The sequence below is a fragment of the Papio anubis genome, chromosome 14 (genome assembly GCF_008728515.1).
Source record: "Papio anubis isolate 15944 chromosome 14, Panubis1.0, whole genome shotgun sequence".
NCBI lineage: Eukaryota > Metazoa > Chordata > Mammalia > Primates > Cercopithecidae > Papio > Papio anubis.
This window is the reverse complement of record NC_044989.1, coordinates 86119765-86133131: the sequence shown is the minus strand read 5'-3', so window position 1 is coordinate 86133131 and position 13367 is coordinate 86119765. Positions and strand designations below refer to the sequence as shown.

At 49.1% G+C, this 13367-nt stretch overlaps 1 protein-coding gene across 1 annotated transcript; it reads right to left on the bottom strand.

The window, feature by feature from the left end:
* Nucleotides 1–1566: 1566 nt before the first annotated feature.
* On the bottom strand, nucleotides 1567–6423 carry VAMP8 (vesicle associated membrane protein 8). The gene is made up of 3 exons (XM_009184562.1): nucleotides 6270–6423; nucleotides 4750–4908; nucleotides 1567–2022 (listed from the first exon to the last, which is right to left on the bottom strand). Exons 1-3 carry the CDS (start codon nucleotides 6270–6272, stop codon nucleotides 1882–1884), a joined length of 303 nt encoding a protein of 100 aa, XP_009182826.1. The 5' UTR covers nucleotides 6273–6423; the 3' UTR covers nucleotides 1567–1881.
* Between the last annotated feature and the right edge of the window lie 6944 nt (nucleotides 6424–13367).

Here is a 13367-nt window from a genome sequence, read left to right as displayed (position 1 = left end):
TTAAGAGAGAGAGAGACAGGGTCTCACTATGTTGACCAGGCTGGTCTCGAACTCCTGGCCTCAAGCAGTTCTTCTGCCTCAGGCTTCCAAAGTGTTGGGATTACAAGTGTGAGCCACTGGGCCTAGTCCCTCAAATAAGGTCTCTCTTGACCAACAGAGTTGAAAGTTTCCCTCTCTGGGGCTAAGCCTCTGTGAATACAGAAGTCCCAGACCAAGAGGGTTTCACAGACCCTCACCCCCACCTTGGACAGCCTGGGTCCCAAGGCAGAAGCTTCACTTCAGTTCCTTACACCTTGAATCCAGGAGAGAAAGGATTAATATATGTAGCAAAGACTACCCCAAGGCCGGGAATGGTGGCTCCCACTTGTAATTCCAGCACTTTGGGAGGCCAAGGCAGTAGGATTGCTTGAACCCAGGAGTTTGAGACCAGCCTGGGCAACATAGTGAGACTATGTCTCTACTAAAAATACAAAAATTAGCCAGGTGTGGTAGCACACACCTGTGGTCCCAGCTACAAGGAAGGCTGAAGCAGGAAGATCTCTAAAGCCCAGGAGGTGGAGGTTACAGTGAGCCATGATCACACCACTGCACTCCAACCTGGGCAACAGAGTAAGATCCTATCCCTGAAAAAATAAAAATAAAAATCTCATAAGGGTCTTTTCTGACCTTTCCTCCTCCCTGCTTCAGAGCCTGATTCTTCCAGAGCCTGACTTGCCAATCTAGTCCCAAATCCTGACTCTCAACCCTTCCCCTTCCTCCTGACAATAGGTTGTTTCCAATGCTGGAAAACCTGTAGAGGAAACAGGAACAGAGATAGCAAGAACCCTCCCTGCAAACCAAGGCAGACTGGGCACTGGAAAAAGTAACAGTGATAGTGGAACCTGGTAGGGAGGAGGGGGGCCTGAAGACAGAAAGGCTCATTGTGCACAGAGGGGAAGGAGGGCCATTGGCCCTGTCCTGTGACACTGACTGACTATGCCCAGCCATGGGATGCCGAGGAGAGATGCTTGCCCCCTTGGGATAACTAAGACCCAGAGGCCTTGCTAAGTCCCAGAAGACAAGGACAGAGAAAAGACAAATAGAACATGCAAAGCACAAGGAAAGGAATAGCAGTCCATTTCCTCCACCCCTCGGCTCTAGACTACACGGTCGTTGAAGAGAGATGGCTCTGGTGGAAGAGGCAGGAGGCCTTCAAGCAGCTCTTAAACACCCTGTCCGGGTAGGCTTCATGCCTCAGCTAACAATTCCAGAAGAACAGTACTACAGGGCCATGGCAGGACCCAATGGGAACACTTAAAAATCTTGCGTACCACCCCAAAATGCTATTAAGGTTTTGAATTTTCCATATGCCAAGACTCCCAGAAAATTCTTGTTCTTGAGACCTGTGACAATGAATGGAACTGGGAGGAATAAAGAAAGACATCTTTCTTCTCCAAACATACACTCTTTGCCCTTCAAACCACTTGGACCTCAAACGAGAGAATTTCAGCCAGAAGGTATCCTTGGGAAGAAAAGAAATAGAAAAGCCAAAGGCAAAATGGGAAGAGAGAAAGTGACTCACACATATAGGGATACTGAAAGGTCTTTATTGCCCACTGGCCACCAGCAGTTTCCCAGCCACATGCTGGGCCCTCTAGGTCTCTCCAGCCCACTCTAAGGACCCATGAAATGCATCCGCAGTCCAGCTCTCTTTTTTCTCTCCTTCTGGGGGACCAAGTTACCCTCTGGGGCATATAACACGGCAGCAGGGCCTCGGGAAGAGGGGTAGGAGGACCGAGCAGCATTCTCTGTAGAGGAGGACAGGAAAGGAGACCCTCTTGGCACCCATTTACAGAGGGTTGTCCCTGAAGAGAAGGGCAGGTGGGAGAGGTTCCCTATTACTTAAGAGAAGGCACCAGTGGCAAAGAGCACAATGAAGAGAATGATGATAAAAACAATCACGCAGATAAGGACAATCATCTTCACATTCTTCCACCAGAATTTCCGAGCCACCTTCTGCGATGTCGTCTTGAAGTGCTCAGACTGTTGAGGAAAAGGCAGAGTGAGTGACCCAGTGGCTCCTCCCACTGGAACAAGAGTATAAGTACAAGTACAACCCACAGGCCAAACTTTCTTGTTTTTGTTTTTTTGAGATGGAGTCTTGCTCTGTTGCCCAGGCAGTGGTTCGATCTTGGCTCAGTGCAGCCTCCACCTCCTGGGTTCAAGTGATTCTCCTGCCTCAGCCTCCTGACTAGCTGGGATTACAGGTGCCCACCACCACACCCAGCTAACTTTTGTATTTTTAGTAGAGATGAGATTTCACATGTTGGCCAAGCTGGTCTTGAACTCCTGAACTCAAGTAATCCGCCCTCCTGGGGTGGGATTACAGGTGTGAGGCACTGTGCCCGGCCTACAAGCCAGACATCTGTTTGTTTGTTTGTTTGTTTTTGTTTTCTTGAGACAGAGTTTCACTCTGCTGCCCAGGCTGGAATGCAGTGGCGCAATCTCAGTTCACTGCAACCTCCACCTTCCGGGTTCAAGCGATTCTCCTGCCTCAGCCTCCTGAGTAGCTGGGATTACAGGCGTGCACCACCATGTCCAGCTAATTTTTGTATCTTTAGTAGAGATGGGGTTTCACCATGTTGGCCAGGCTGATCTTGAACTCTTGACCTCAGGTGATTCACCTGCTTTGGCCTCCCAAAGTGCTGGGATTACAGGCATGAGCCACGGCGCCTGGCCTTGTTTGTTGGTTTTTTGAGACAGGGTCTCGCTCTGTTGCCCAGTGCAGGCTGGAGTGCAGTGGCACAATCTTGGCTTACTGTAGCCTCCATCTCCAGGGCTCAAGCAATCCTCCCACTTCAGCCTCCCTAGTGCTGGGACTATAGGCACATGCCACCATGCCCAGCTCAAGCCATACATCTTAATAGTGACACTGTAAGCTGAGGTAGCAAACTGCTAAATAAAATATGCTCTGGCCGGGCACAGTGGCTCACACCTATAATCCCAGCACTTTGGGAGGCTGAGGCAGATGGATCTCCTGAGGTCAGGAGTTCATGACCAGCCTGGCCAACATTGTGAAACCCCCTCTCTACTAAAAATACAAAAAAATTAACCAGGCATAGTGGTGGGCGCTTGGGAGGCTGAAGCAGGAGGATCACTTGAACCTGGGAGGCGGAGGTTGCAGTGAGCCAAGATCACACCAATGCACTCCAGCCTGGGCAACAGAGCAAGACTCCATCTCAAAAAAAAAAAAAATTGCTCTATCTTGCCTACCTTGACAAATGTACCTTCCTAAAAATCTGGAAGGCCAGGTTGAAATTTAGAATTCTCAGGATCCTAGGAGGTCTCCACCTAGATATGACTAGGGATCCCCTTTCTCTTCTTACCCCTGCACTGTCATGCACACTGAGGGGTCCTTGACACCTGCTTACACCCAGGGGTACAACACTGGCAGCACAATCTGCCCTCCCAATCTGCCCTTGGGAGGGCAGATCCTGGGACTGAGGGATGCAGGCTCCAGGTGGGCACATCTCCCAGCTCCAGGACTCCTTGCCCCATCGGGACTGCTGAGGCTGGAGGAGGGACCAGGACAGTACAGAGGGTTGGAAGTAAGGGAACTCCTCCTCCTCCATGCGCTCTTCCCCATGCCCAGCAATTCGAGTTATAGACACTAAATTTCCTAGTGCTTGTCCAGGCATGGTGACTCAAGTCTGTAATCCCAGCACTTTGAGAGGCCAAGGTGGGTGGATCACCTGAGGTCAGGAGTTCGAGACCAGCCTGGCCAACATGGCAAAACTTCGTCTCTACTGAAAATACAAAAATTAGCTAGGTGTGGTGGTGCACACTGTAATCCCAGCTACTCAGGAGGCTGAGGCAAGAGAATCATTTGAACCCAGGAGGCGAAGGTTGAAGTGAGCCGAGATTGCACCACTCTAGCCTGGGCAACAGAGTGAGGCTCTATTAAAAAAAAAAAAAAAATCCCGGGGCCGTGCTCCCCAAATTAAGCTACAATTAAGCTACAGAAACAGGCAATGAGCCCCAGGGAGACAAGGGAGCAATACCCAAGAGCCAAGAGTTCACACAGGACTAAGAAAGCCAGAGCCAGCTTCCCAGCTGGACACAAAACCTGAGGCTCCAGACTTTGCTCAACTTTGGAGTTACTTCCTCCCTGAAACAGCTGGCCGCAGCCCCTGGCTGGAGAGAGAGAAGAATGAGGTCTAGCAAGATGTGTGGGAGATATTATTTTAGCCTTCATCTAGCAGGGGACCCTGGGATCAAAGCATTTCTCTGCTCTTTCCTCCTTCTTTTTAAAGCCAACTCAGCAAGATGCCAGCAATTTCCCACCCCTTGTCTAATAGCTCCTAGAGAAGGCTAGAGGCCACGGTGGGGGGGTTTCCTCAAAGCCAATACTTCTGCCCTGGGAAGGTCAGATCCAAATGATTGTCATGGGCAGGCTTCAAAGGGAAAACAAGTTTCCTGGGAGAGAAGCCTGAGAATGCATGGGCTGACTGAGCTATCCGTCTCAGAATATGCCTCTATGGGTGAGCTGCCACCTCAAGCCCCAGTCATGGGATCCATTCCCTGGGATCCATAACAATCTATGGAGCAGAGCAGATTCAGAAGTGGAGACTCAGCTCACATCAGCTCCCAAACCAGGTGAAAGGCAACAGAAATGTTACACTTCTGACCCTCCTGTTCATTTTGCCCCACCAAAAAGAAATTCCCTCCCTTCCTCTTTTCCTCCAGCCCCCAGTGGGCTCCCTGTCTCACTGTGGCTTCCAGATCCTCTGTCTTGTTGCGGAGATGTTCCAAGTTTTCCCCTCGGGCCAGGATCCGCTCCACATTCTGGGTCATAATATTCTTAACTCCCTCCACCTCACTCTGCAGGTTCCGCACGCGATCATTTCCTCCACCTTCACTGGCTTCCTCCTGCACAGCAACACGGGGTTAATTAGACCAAGTGGTGGGGGAACTGGAGACTTGGCCTCAGAGGCCTGGGGAGGGTAAGGCCTCAGGCAGACTTCAGCTTTTTGTAAAATGCTTGAAATGTTTACAAAGAGAATGTTTTCATGTATCACTCGTGTAATCAAAAATAAATGCATTTGTAAGCCCCAGAAGGTAAGACGTGATGCTAAAGAGACTAGATCAAACTTCTTTCGGGATTGTTAGGACCCCTGACAAGGAAAAGCAGCGCATCACTAAATCCCTCCCCACTGCTTCCTGGCTCCCTAGAGAAGGCCGTAGAATACAGCAGAGCCAGCATCTCACAATGTTCCCTTTCCAGAGCAGAGCCCACCACTATTTACAATTCCCGGAGCCACCCCCCTTTCCTGATTTCTCGGGATCCTCATTGAAAGTGTCTGTGCTGGCCAGCAAAACACCCTCACCCAGCCTCACCCATCTGCCCCTCTAAATAGCTGCTGGAGCATGGCCCTGGCCGCAATGCCATTGCTGCTGTGACCCAGAACAACAGGCAACCAAGTACCCCAGAAGGCGCCCAGAGCCGTTGAGCCACACACTTCTGCTTTCCCTACCACTGGGCACCACGCGCAGGCACCAAGCAACCACCTGCTTATGCAGACATTAAATAAAAATACCCGCCTGGGTGTTGGGGGAAATGGAGGACTAGTCCTCCCTGGCTGATGTCTCATCTCAGAGGCTTCATGACAAGGTTTTTGAACAAGGAGAGAAAAATACTATTAAGCTCCTCCCTCCTTGACCTCCAAAAACAGGCCAGTGGCATGGGTCAGAACTAGCTTATCACAGAGAACCAACTTCTGGTTATCTTATAAACCCTTAGTTCTCTTCTTCATGTTACTGGAGAAAGGACACCCAAAGGACTCAGTGGACACACAAATCCTTTGTGTTTCTGTGTAGGGATAAAGTGAAAGGCCAGAGAGGAGAGCTCCTGCCGCTGGGCTGGAATCTGAACTGGAAACTGCCCAGGCACTGCCTGGTGGTGTCACAACACCCGCCTCGGGCTCCCTGGAGGAGGAAGGCACAACAACACTTTGCCTGGAATTCGGAGCCCCCATTGGCACTGGCACGGAAGCCCAGCTCCCCACCAGCACAGAGGTCAGGGGAGGGAGGAAGAAGGAATAGAAACACCTGCTAGGACGGTTCAGAGCTATTTGCAGCCAAGTTGTCAAAGAGGAGAGGCCACAGGCAGCACTGGCCCAGCCCTCTAACTTTGCCGCCAACTCTCCTCCCCCCACACAGCCAACCCCCAGTCCCGAGCCCCTTCTGGCTCCTCTTTAAATCAGCCCTTTCCTAGTTTCCAGTTCGCTCACCATGTCTCAGAGCAGCCCAGGCCGATCAGCAGGTGAATTCGCCTAGTCGGCTTCCTCCCAGGGTGGCCGTCAGCTCACTTCCTGCTTGCTCCAGCTTTCAGCCTGCCCCCGCCCACCTCGCATCTCGAGTCGCTCCAACCACACCTAACTCAGGTTTCCCCAGGTAGGCGGGCACTCTTCACTGTCCACCCAGTGGCTTTCCAAACAAGAGCTTAAGCTTAGAGTAATAGGGCTCTCAGATGTTAAAGGTCTTCTAACTTTTCAGGAATTAGAAAAGAAAGATCAAGCAGCCCTCCAAGGTTTCCTGAGGCTGGACCTCCTGATCTAGAAAGGGCAGCCATCTCTCTCTCTCTCTTTTTTTTTTTTTTTTTTAATAGAGATGAGGTCTCACCATGTTGCCCAGGCTGGTCTCAAACTCCTGGGCTCAGACGATCCTCCCACCTCAACCTCCCAAAGTCCTAGGAGCCATGACGCCCCACCAGCCATCTCCTTTTAATGTCTTGAATATCTGACTCCAGTTTCTAGAGACAGAGATCAACCATGCCAGGCCTGGCTCACAGGGAAACAAAATGCAGTTATGAAAATTTCTTGCTGGATAACACTTGTTCTCAGGTCCCTCAGTGACAGAAAGCACTAAAACCCCTGAAGTCTGGAATACTGTGATCCTGGGCTCTGATTCAGAAAGCTCTGGGTTACTAGTTACAGGCCCCTGAGTGAACCTTTTCACCTCTGTGGAGTTTGCAGGTGCTGATGCTTAGTTCAGACAGTGCTGGTAAGAAGCAAAAAGAGGCTGGGCATGGTAGCTCACGCCTGTAATCCCAGTACTTTGGGAGGCCAAGGCAGGCAGATCACTTGAGGTCAGGAGTTCGAGACCAGCCTGGCCAACATGGCAAAACCCCGTCTCTACTAAAAATACAAAATAATTAGCCAGGCATGGTGGCAGGTGCCTGTAATCCCAGCTACTCAGGAGGCTGAGGCGGGAGAATCGCTTGAACCTGGGAGACAGAGATTGCAGTGAGCTGAGACTATGCCATTGCACTCCAGCCTGGGCAACAAGAACAAGACTCTGTCTCAAAAAAAAAAAAAAAAAGATAGCGTGTGCAGTGCACTGCCACTAGCACAGTGTCTGTAATGATGGCTCACCAAACCCCTCCTTCCCTTCCAGAGTTCAGCAATTCTGCATTTCCCTTCAGGGACCACCACAGAGGTAATTGATCCCAGTCAGTGATCAGTGATCAGAAGACTGCCCTGGTGTACCAGAGCAGGGGCCCAAGGCAAAGGACTTTTCCACTAACCTGGCTCCAGGCCGGAGAAAATCTGTTCTTCCTTGACAGTGTTTATCAAGACAGAAGAACAATAACAGGGACATTCAGAAGGGAACGAACATTCTTGACCCATTCCAGAAGATATCAGTTCCAAGGAGGAAATGTCAACTTTTCCAACAAATACTTTTTTTGTTTGTTTATTTTGTTTTGTTTTCTTGAGATGGTCTCCTTCTGTCACCCAGGCTAGAGTCCAGTGGCATGATCGTAGCACACTGCAGCCTTGAACTCTGGGGCTACAGCGATCATCCTGCCTCAGCCTCCCCAGTAACTGAAACTACAGGTGCAAACCACCATGTCTGGCTAATTTATTTTAAAACTTTTCGTAGACATGGGGGTCTTACCATGTTGCCCAGGCTGGTCTCAAACTCCTGTTCTCAAGTAATCCTCCCTCCTTGGCTTCCCAAAGTGATGGGATCATAGGTGTGAGCCACCACATCCAGACACAAAACTTTTTTTTTTTTTTTTTTGAGACGCTTCTCTCTTGTCACCCAGGCTGGAGTGCAATGGCGCTATCTCGGCTCACTGCAGCCTCTGCCTCCCAGGTTCAAGTGATTCTCCTGCTTCAGCCTCCCTAGTAGCTGGGACTACAGGTGCATGTCACCAGGCATGGCTAATTTTTTTTTGTATTTTTAGTAGAGACAGGGTCTTACCATGTTAGCCAGGGTGGTCTCGAACACCTGACCTCGGGTGATCTACCTGCCTCGGCCTCCCAAAGTGCTGGGATTACAGGCGTGAGCCACCCGCCCAGCCACAAATACCCTTTTAAAGGCTTTAAATAAACTTCGGACCCCTGTAGCTTTTTTGTTGTTGTTGTTTTTAGAGGCAGGGTCCCACTCTGCCATCAGGTTAGAGTGCAGTACAGTGTGTTCAAGCTCACTGCAGTCTTGAACTCCTGGGCTCAAGCAATCTTCCCACCTTACCCTCCCCAGTCAGCTGGGACTACAGGCAAGGGCCACCATGTCCAGCTAATTTTTTTTTTTTTGGAGACAGTGTCTTGTTGTGTTGCCCAAACTGGTCTCAAACTCCAAACCTCAAGCGATTCTCCCACCTCAACCTCCCAAAGTGCTGGGATTATAGGCATAAACCACCACGCTCAGCAAATATTATATATAAGCCCGGGCAACATATCAAGACCCTGTCTCTATAAAAAAAATAAAACTGCTGGACGCAGTGGCTCACGCCTGTAATCCCAGCACATTGGGATGCTGAGGCAGTGTATCACCTGAGGTCAGGAGTTCGAGACCAGCCTGATCAACATGTCGAAACCCCATCTCTACTAAAAATACAAAATTTGCCGGGCATGGTGGCGCATGCCTGTAATCCCAGCTACTCAGGAGGCTGAGGCAGGAGAATTGCTTGAACCCTGGAAGCGGAGGTTGCAGTGAGCCGAGATTGCACCCTTGCAATTCAGCCTGGGTGACAGAGTGAGACTCTGTCTCAAACAATAATAATAATAATAATGATGTAAAAAATAAAAATAAATAAAGTAAAATAAAAAATAAAATTGGCTGGGCGTGGTGGCTCTCACCTGTAATCCCAGCACTTTGGGAGGCCAAGACGGGCAGATCACCTGAGGTCGGGAGTTCAAGACCAGCCTGACCAACATGGAGAAACCCTGTCTCTACTAAAAATACAAAATTAGCCAGGTATAGTGGTGCATGCCTGTAATCCTAGCTACTCGGAGGCTGAGGAAGGATAATTGCTTGAACCCAGGAGGCAGAGGTTGCGGTGAGCCAAGATTGCACCATTGCACTCCAGCCTGGGCAACAAGAGTGAGACTCTGTCTCAAAATAAATAAATAAATAAATAAATAATAAAATAAAATTAGCCAGGCATGGTGGTGCATGTCCATAGTCCTAGCTGCTTGGAGAGCTAGCACAGACGGATCACTTGAGCCCAGGGGTGTGAGATAGCAGTGAGCTATGATAGTGCCACTGCACTCCAGCCTGGGTGACAGAGCTAGACCCTGTCACTAAAAATGATAATAATAATAATTTTATATATTGATTATGTAGTGCAATAATGTTTGGCTATATTGAGTTAAATAAAGATTAATACAATTAATTTCGGCCAGGGATGGTGGCTCACGCCTGTTATCCCAGCACTTTGGGAGGCTGAGGTGGGCCGATCGTGAGGTCAGGAGATCAAGACCAGCCTGGCCAACATGTTGAAACCTCGTCTCTACTAAAAATACAAAAATTGGCTGGACGTGATGGTGATTGCCTGTAATCCCAGCTACTCGGGAGGCTGAGGCAACAGAATCACTTGAACCCGGGAAGCGGAGGTTGCAGTGAGCCGAGATTGCACCACTGCACTCCAACCTGGGTGACAATCATAGTTCATTGTAGCTGGTTTCAAGCAATCCTCCTGCCTCAGCCTCCCAAAGTGTGGGCATTTCAGGCATGAGCCACTGCACCCAGCCCTGTTTCTCTTACTTTTAAAATTTGGCCAGTAGAAAAATGTAAATTGTGTGATTAGTAAAAAACGTTAAAATACATATTGTAATGTGGCTTATTGCTGGGCATGGTGGCTGATCCATACCTTAATATTTACATGACCTGGGACAAACTCGCATAACAACTGTAAGCCTCATTACCTCATCATCTGTGCTTAGCACTCAAAAAACTCAGTAGACCAGGTGCGGTGGCTCACACCTGTAATCCCAGCACTTTGGGAGGGTGAGGTGAGAGGATTGCTTGAGCCTGGGATTTCAGGACCAGCCTGAGCAACATAGTGAGACCCTGTCTTTTTCTTTTTGCTTCTTCTTTTTTTGAGAAGGAGTTTCACTCTTGTTGCCCAAGCTGGAGTGTAGTGACACAGTCTCAGCTCACTGCAACCTCCGCCTCCTGGGTTCAAGTGATTCTTCTGCCTCAGCCTCCCAAGTAGCTGGGAATACAGGCCTGTGCCACTACGCTCAGCTAATTTTTATATTTTCAGTAGAGATAGGGTTTCACCATGTTGGGCAGGCTGGTCTCGAGCTCCTGACCTCAAGTGATCTGACCACCTCAGCCTTCCAAAGTGCTGGGATTACAGGCGTAAGCCACCACCCCAGCCTCAAACATTATATATATATATATATATATTTCTTTCTTTTTTTTTTTTTTTCTGTAAAGTGACTTTGTAAGGAAAAACTGCTGAACTGCTAGGTCGTAGGAGTTGTAGCCCAAGAAGCAATGGACCAAATTCTGGTTTATTCTCGGTCGTGCCTCTCATATACACCTTCTCCTTTCCATGCCAGCCCCTTCCTCCTAGTTAATGCCAGCATGATCTCTTCCCTGGACAGTTCCAATTCCCTCTAAACTCACCTTTCTTTTCTCATCTACTCCTCTGTGACTGATTGCTATCTTCCCGAAACAGGTATTTAAGTATGCTCCACCCTGCCTCCAGGATAAAGCCCCAACTTCCTAGCAATTCCCTGTGTGATCAAAAGACTAGGGTGACATCTGACCTCCTACTCTTCTACACTACTACCCCTGGCTGTGCAGTTTCAGGCAAGTCACTTCATTTGCAAAATGGGATTAAGAATAGGCTGGGTGCGGTGGTTCATGCCTGTAATCCCAGTACTTTGGGAGGCTGAGGCTGGCAGATCTCTTGAGACCGAGAGTTAAAGACCAGCCTGGCCAATACTGCAAAACCCCGTCTCTACTGAAAATGTAAAGATTGGCTAGGCATGGTGACACACACCTGTAGTCCCAGCTACTTTGGGAGGCTGAGGTGGGAGGATTGCTTAAGCCTTGGAGGTGGAGGCTGCAGTGAGCTGAGATCGTGCCCTACTGCACTCCAATCTGGGTCACAGAGCCAGGGCCAGACCCCATCTCAAAACAAAACAAAACAAAAAAACAAAGAAAAAAGGTGGGGCACAGTGGCCCACACCTGTAATCCCAGCACTTTGGGAGGCCAAGGCAGGTGGATCATCTGAGGTCAGGAGTTCAACACCAGCCTAGCCAACATGGTGAAACCTTGTCTCTACTTAATACAAAAAAATTAGCTGGACGTGGTGGCACATTCCTCTAGTCCCAGCTACTTAGGAGGCTGAGGCAGGAGAATCGCTTGAACTGGGGAGGTGAACGTTGCAGTGAGCCGAGATTGCGCCATTGCACTCCAGCCTGGGCAACAAGAGCAAAACCCCGTCTCAAAAAAACAAAAAAGAAAAAGAAAGAAAAAGAAAAAGGAGACTAATGGAGAAAACTGAATGAGAAACTAAGAGAAAGGGACTATTACCACCTGAAAAGGGAACCAAGCAAACTTTCAGGTACATAACCCTTGGCATATATCCTAGTCTTCTGATTTATGCCTCAGTTGGGCAGTTTACTCCTATATCTCAGAGGAAAAAGGCTGGAGAACAAGGAAAAGGTACATTCAGGAGACTCAACCGAACCTGCTTCCTGAAGGATCATGAAGTTCTCACCACTGCCAAGGTTTATTTGTTTCCAAACCTTTTCTCTGTAGCCTGTTACACTGTTGGCCATCCCACCTGTCTCCTAATGTGCCCTTTTACTCTCTGAATGTGCCCCTAGAACCCAGAGATTCTGCCCTTGGCCATCTTTCTTTCTTTCCTTCCTTCCTTCCTTCCTTCCTTCCTTCCTTCCTTTCTCTTTCTTTCTTCCTTCCTTCCTTCCTTTCTTCCTTTCTTTCCTTTTTCCTTTTCCTTTCCTTCCTCTCCTTCCTTCCTTCCTTTCTTTCGACGGAGTCTCGCTCTGTCACCCAGGCTGGAGTGCAGTGGCACTATCTCGGCTCACTGCCACCTCCGCCTCCCAGGTTCAAGTGATTCTCCTGCCTCAGCCTCCTGAATAGCTGGGACTACAGGCACGTGCTACCACACCCGACTAATTTTTTGTATTTTTAGTAGAGACAGGGTTTCACCGTGTTAGCCAGGTTGGTCTTGATCTCCTGACCCCATGATCCGCCCGCCTCGGCCTCCCAAAGTGCTGTGATTACAGGCCCGAGCCACTGTGCCCGGCCCCTTGGTCATCTTCCGACTTCTGAAGGGAACCAGCTCCGTTTTACAGCAGTGTTTCTCAGTGGGGTGATTTTGCCTTTCAGGTGTCATTTCACAATGTCTGGAGACATTTTGGGTTGTCACAGCTGCGGGTAGGGGTGCTACTAGTGTCTGGTGGGTTGAGGCCAAGGATGTTGCTAAAATATCCTACAATGCAAAGGACACCCTCTCACAAGAAAGAATCTGGACCAAAATGGCAATTGTTCTGAGGCGGAGAAAACCCTGGTCTCCCTATAGAGAAGTGCAGTGCCTCTACGGCTTCAATAGCCATTTGTGGACAATCCCCAAATTTATTATGTCTAGCCTGGGCCTCTCCCTCAACTACCAATGCTGCTTCTCCAATGCCCTGGACAGTTCACAGACATGTCCAACACCCAAACCAAACCCTTTATCTTTTCTCCACATTCCTCCTCCTGGGTGGGATCCCATTCTACCTGTTTTTCAAGCTAGGAACCACAAAGTATGCTCCACATGCAAGGTCATCACCAAGCCTTAGTTCATACTTTATTTATTTATTTATTTATTTATTTACAAGGGCACAAAAATCAGGCAATTGGTCCATTCTTGGTCATGCCTCTCATATCCACCACCTCCTTGGTCCACCAGCTCCTGCCTCCTGGTTAATGCCAGCAGCATGATCTCCTCCCTGGACAATTCCAATCCCCTCTAAATTCACCTTTCTTTTCCCATCTATTCCTCTGTGGTTGATTGCTATCTTCCAGAAACACATATTGTATGCTCCATCCTGCCTCCAGGATAAAGCCCAGACTTCTT

Coding starts and splice junctions, on each gene's coding strand:
- VAMP8 (XM_009184562.1), bottom strand. Junction 2,023..4,749: donor CAGAGGATCTGGAAGCCACA/GTGAGACAGGGA, acceptor TTTCCTCAACAG/TCTGAGCACTTCAAGACGAC.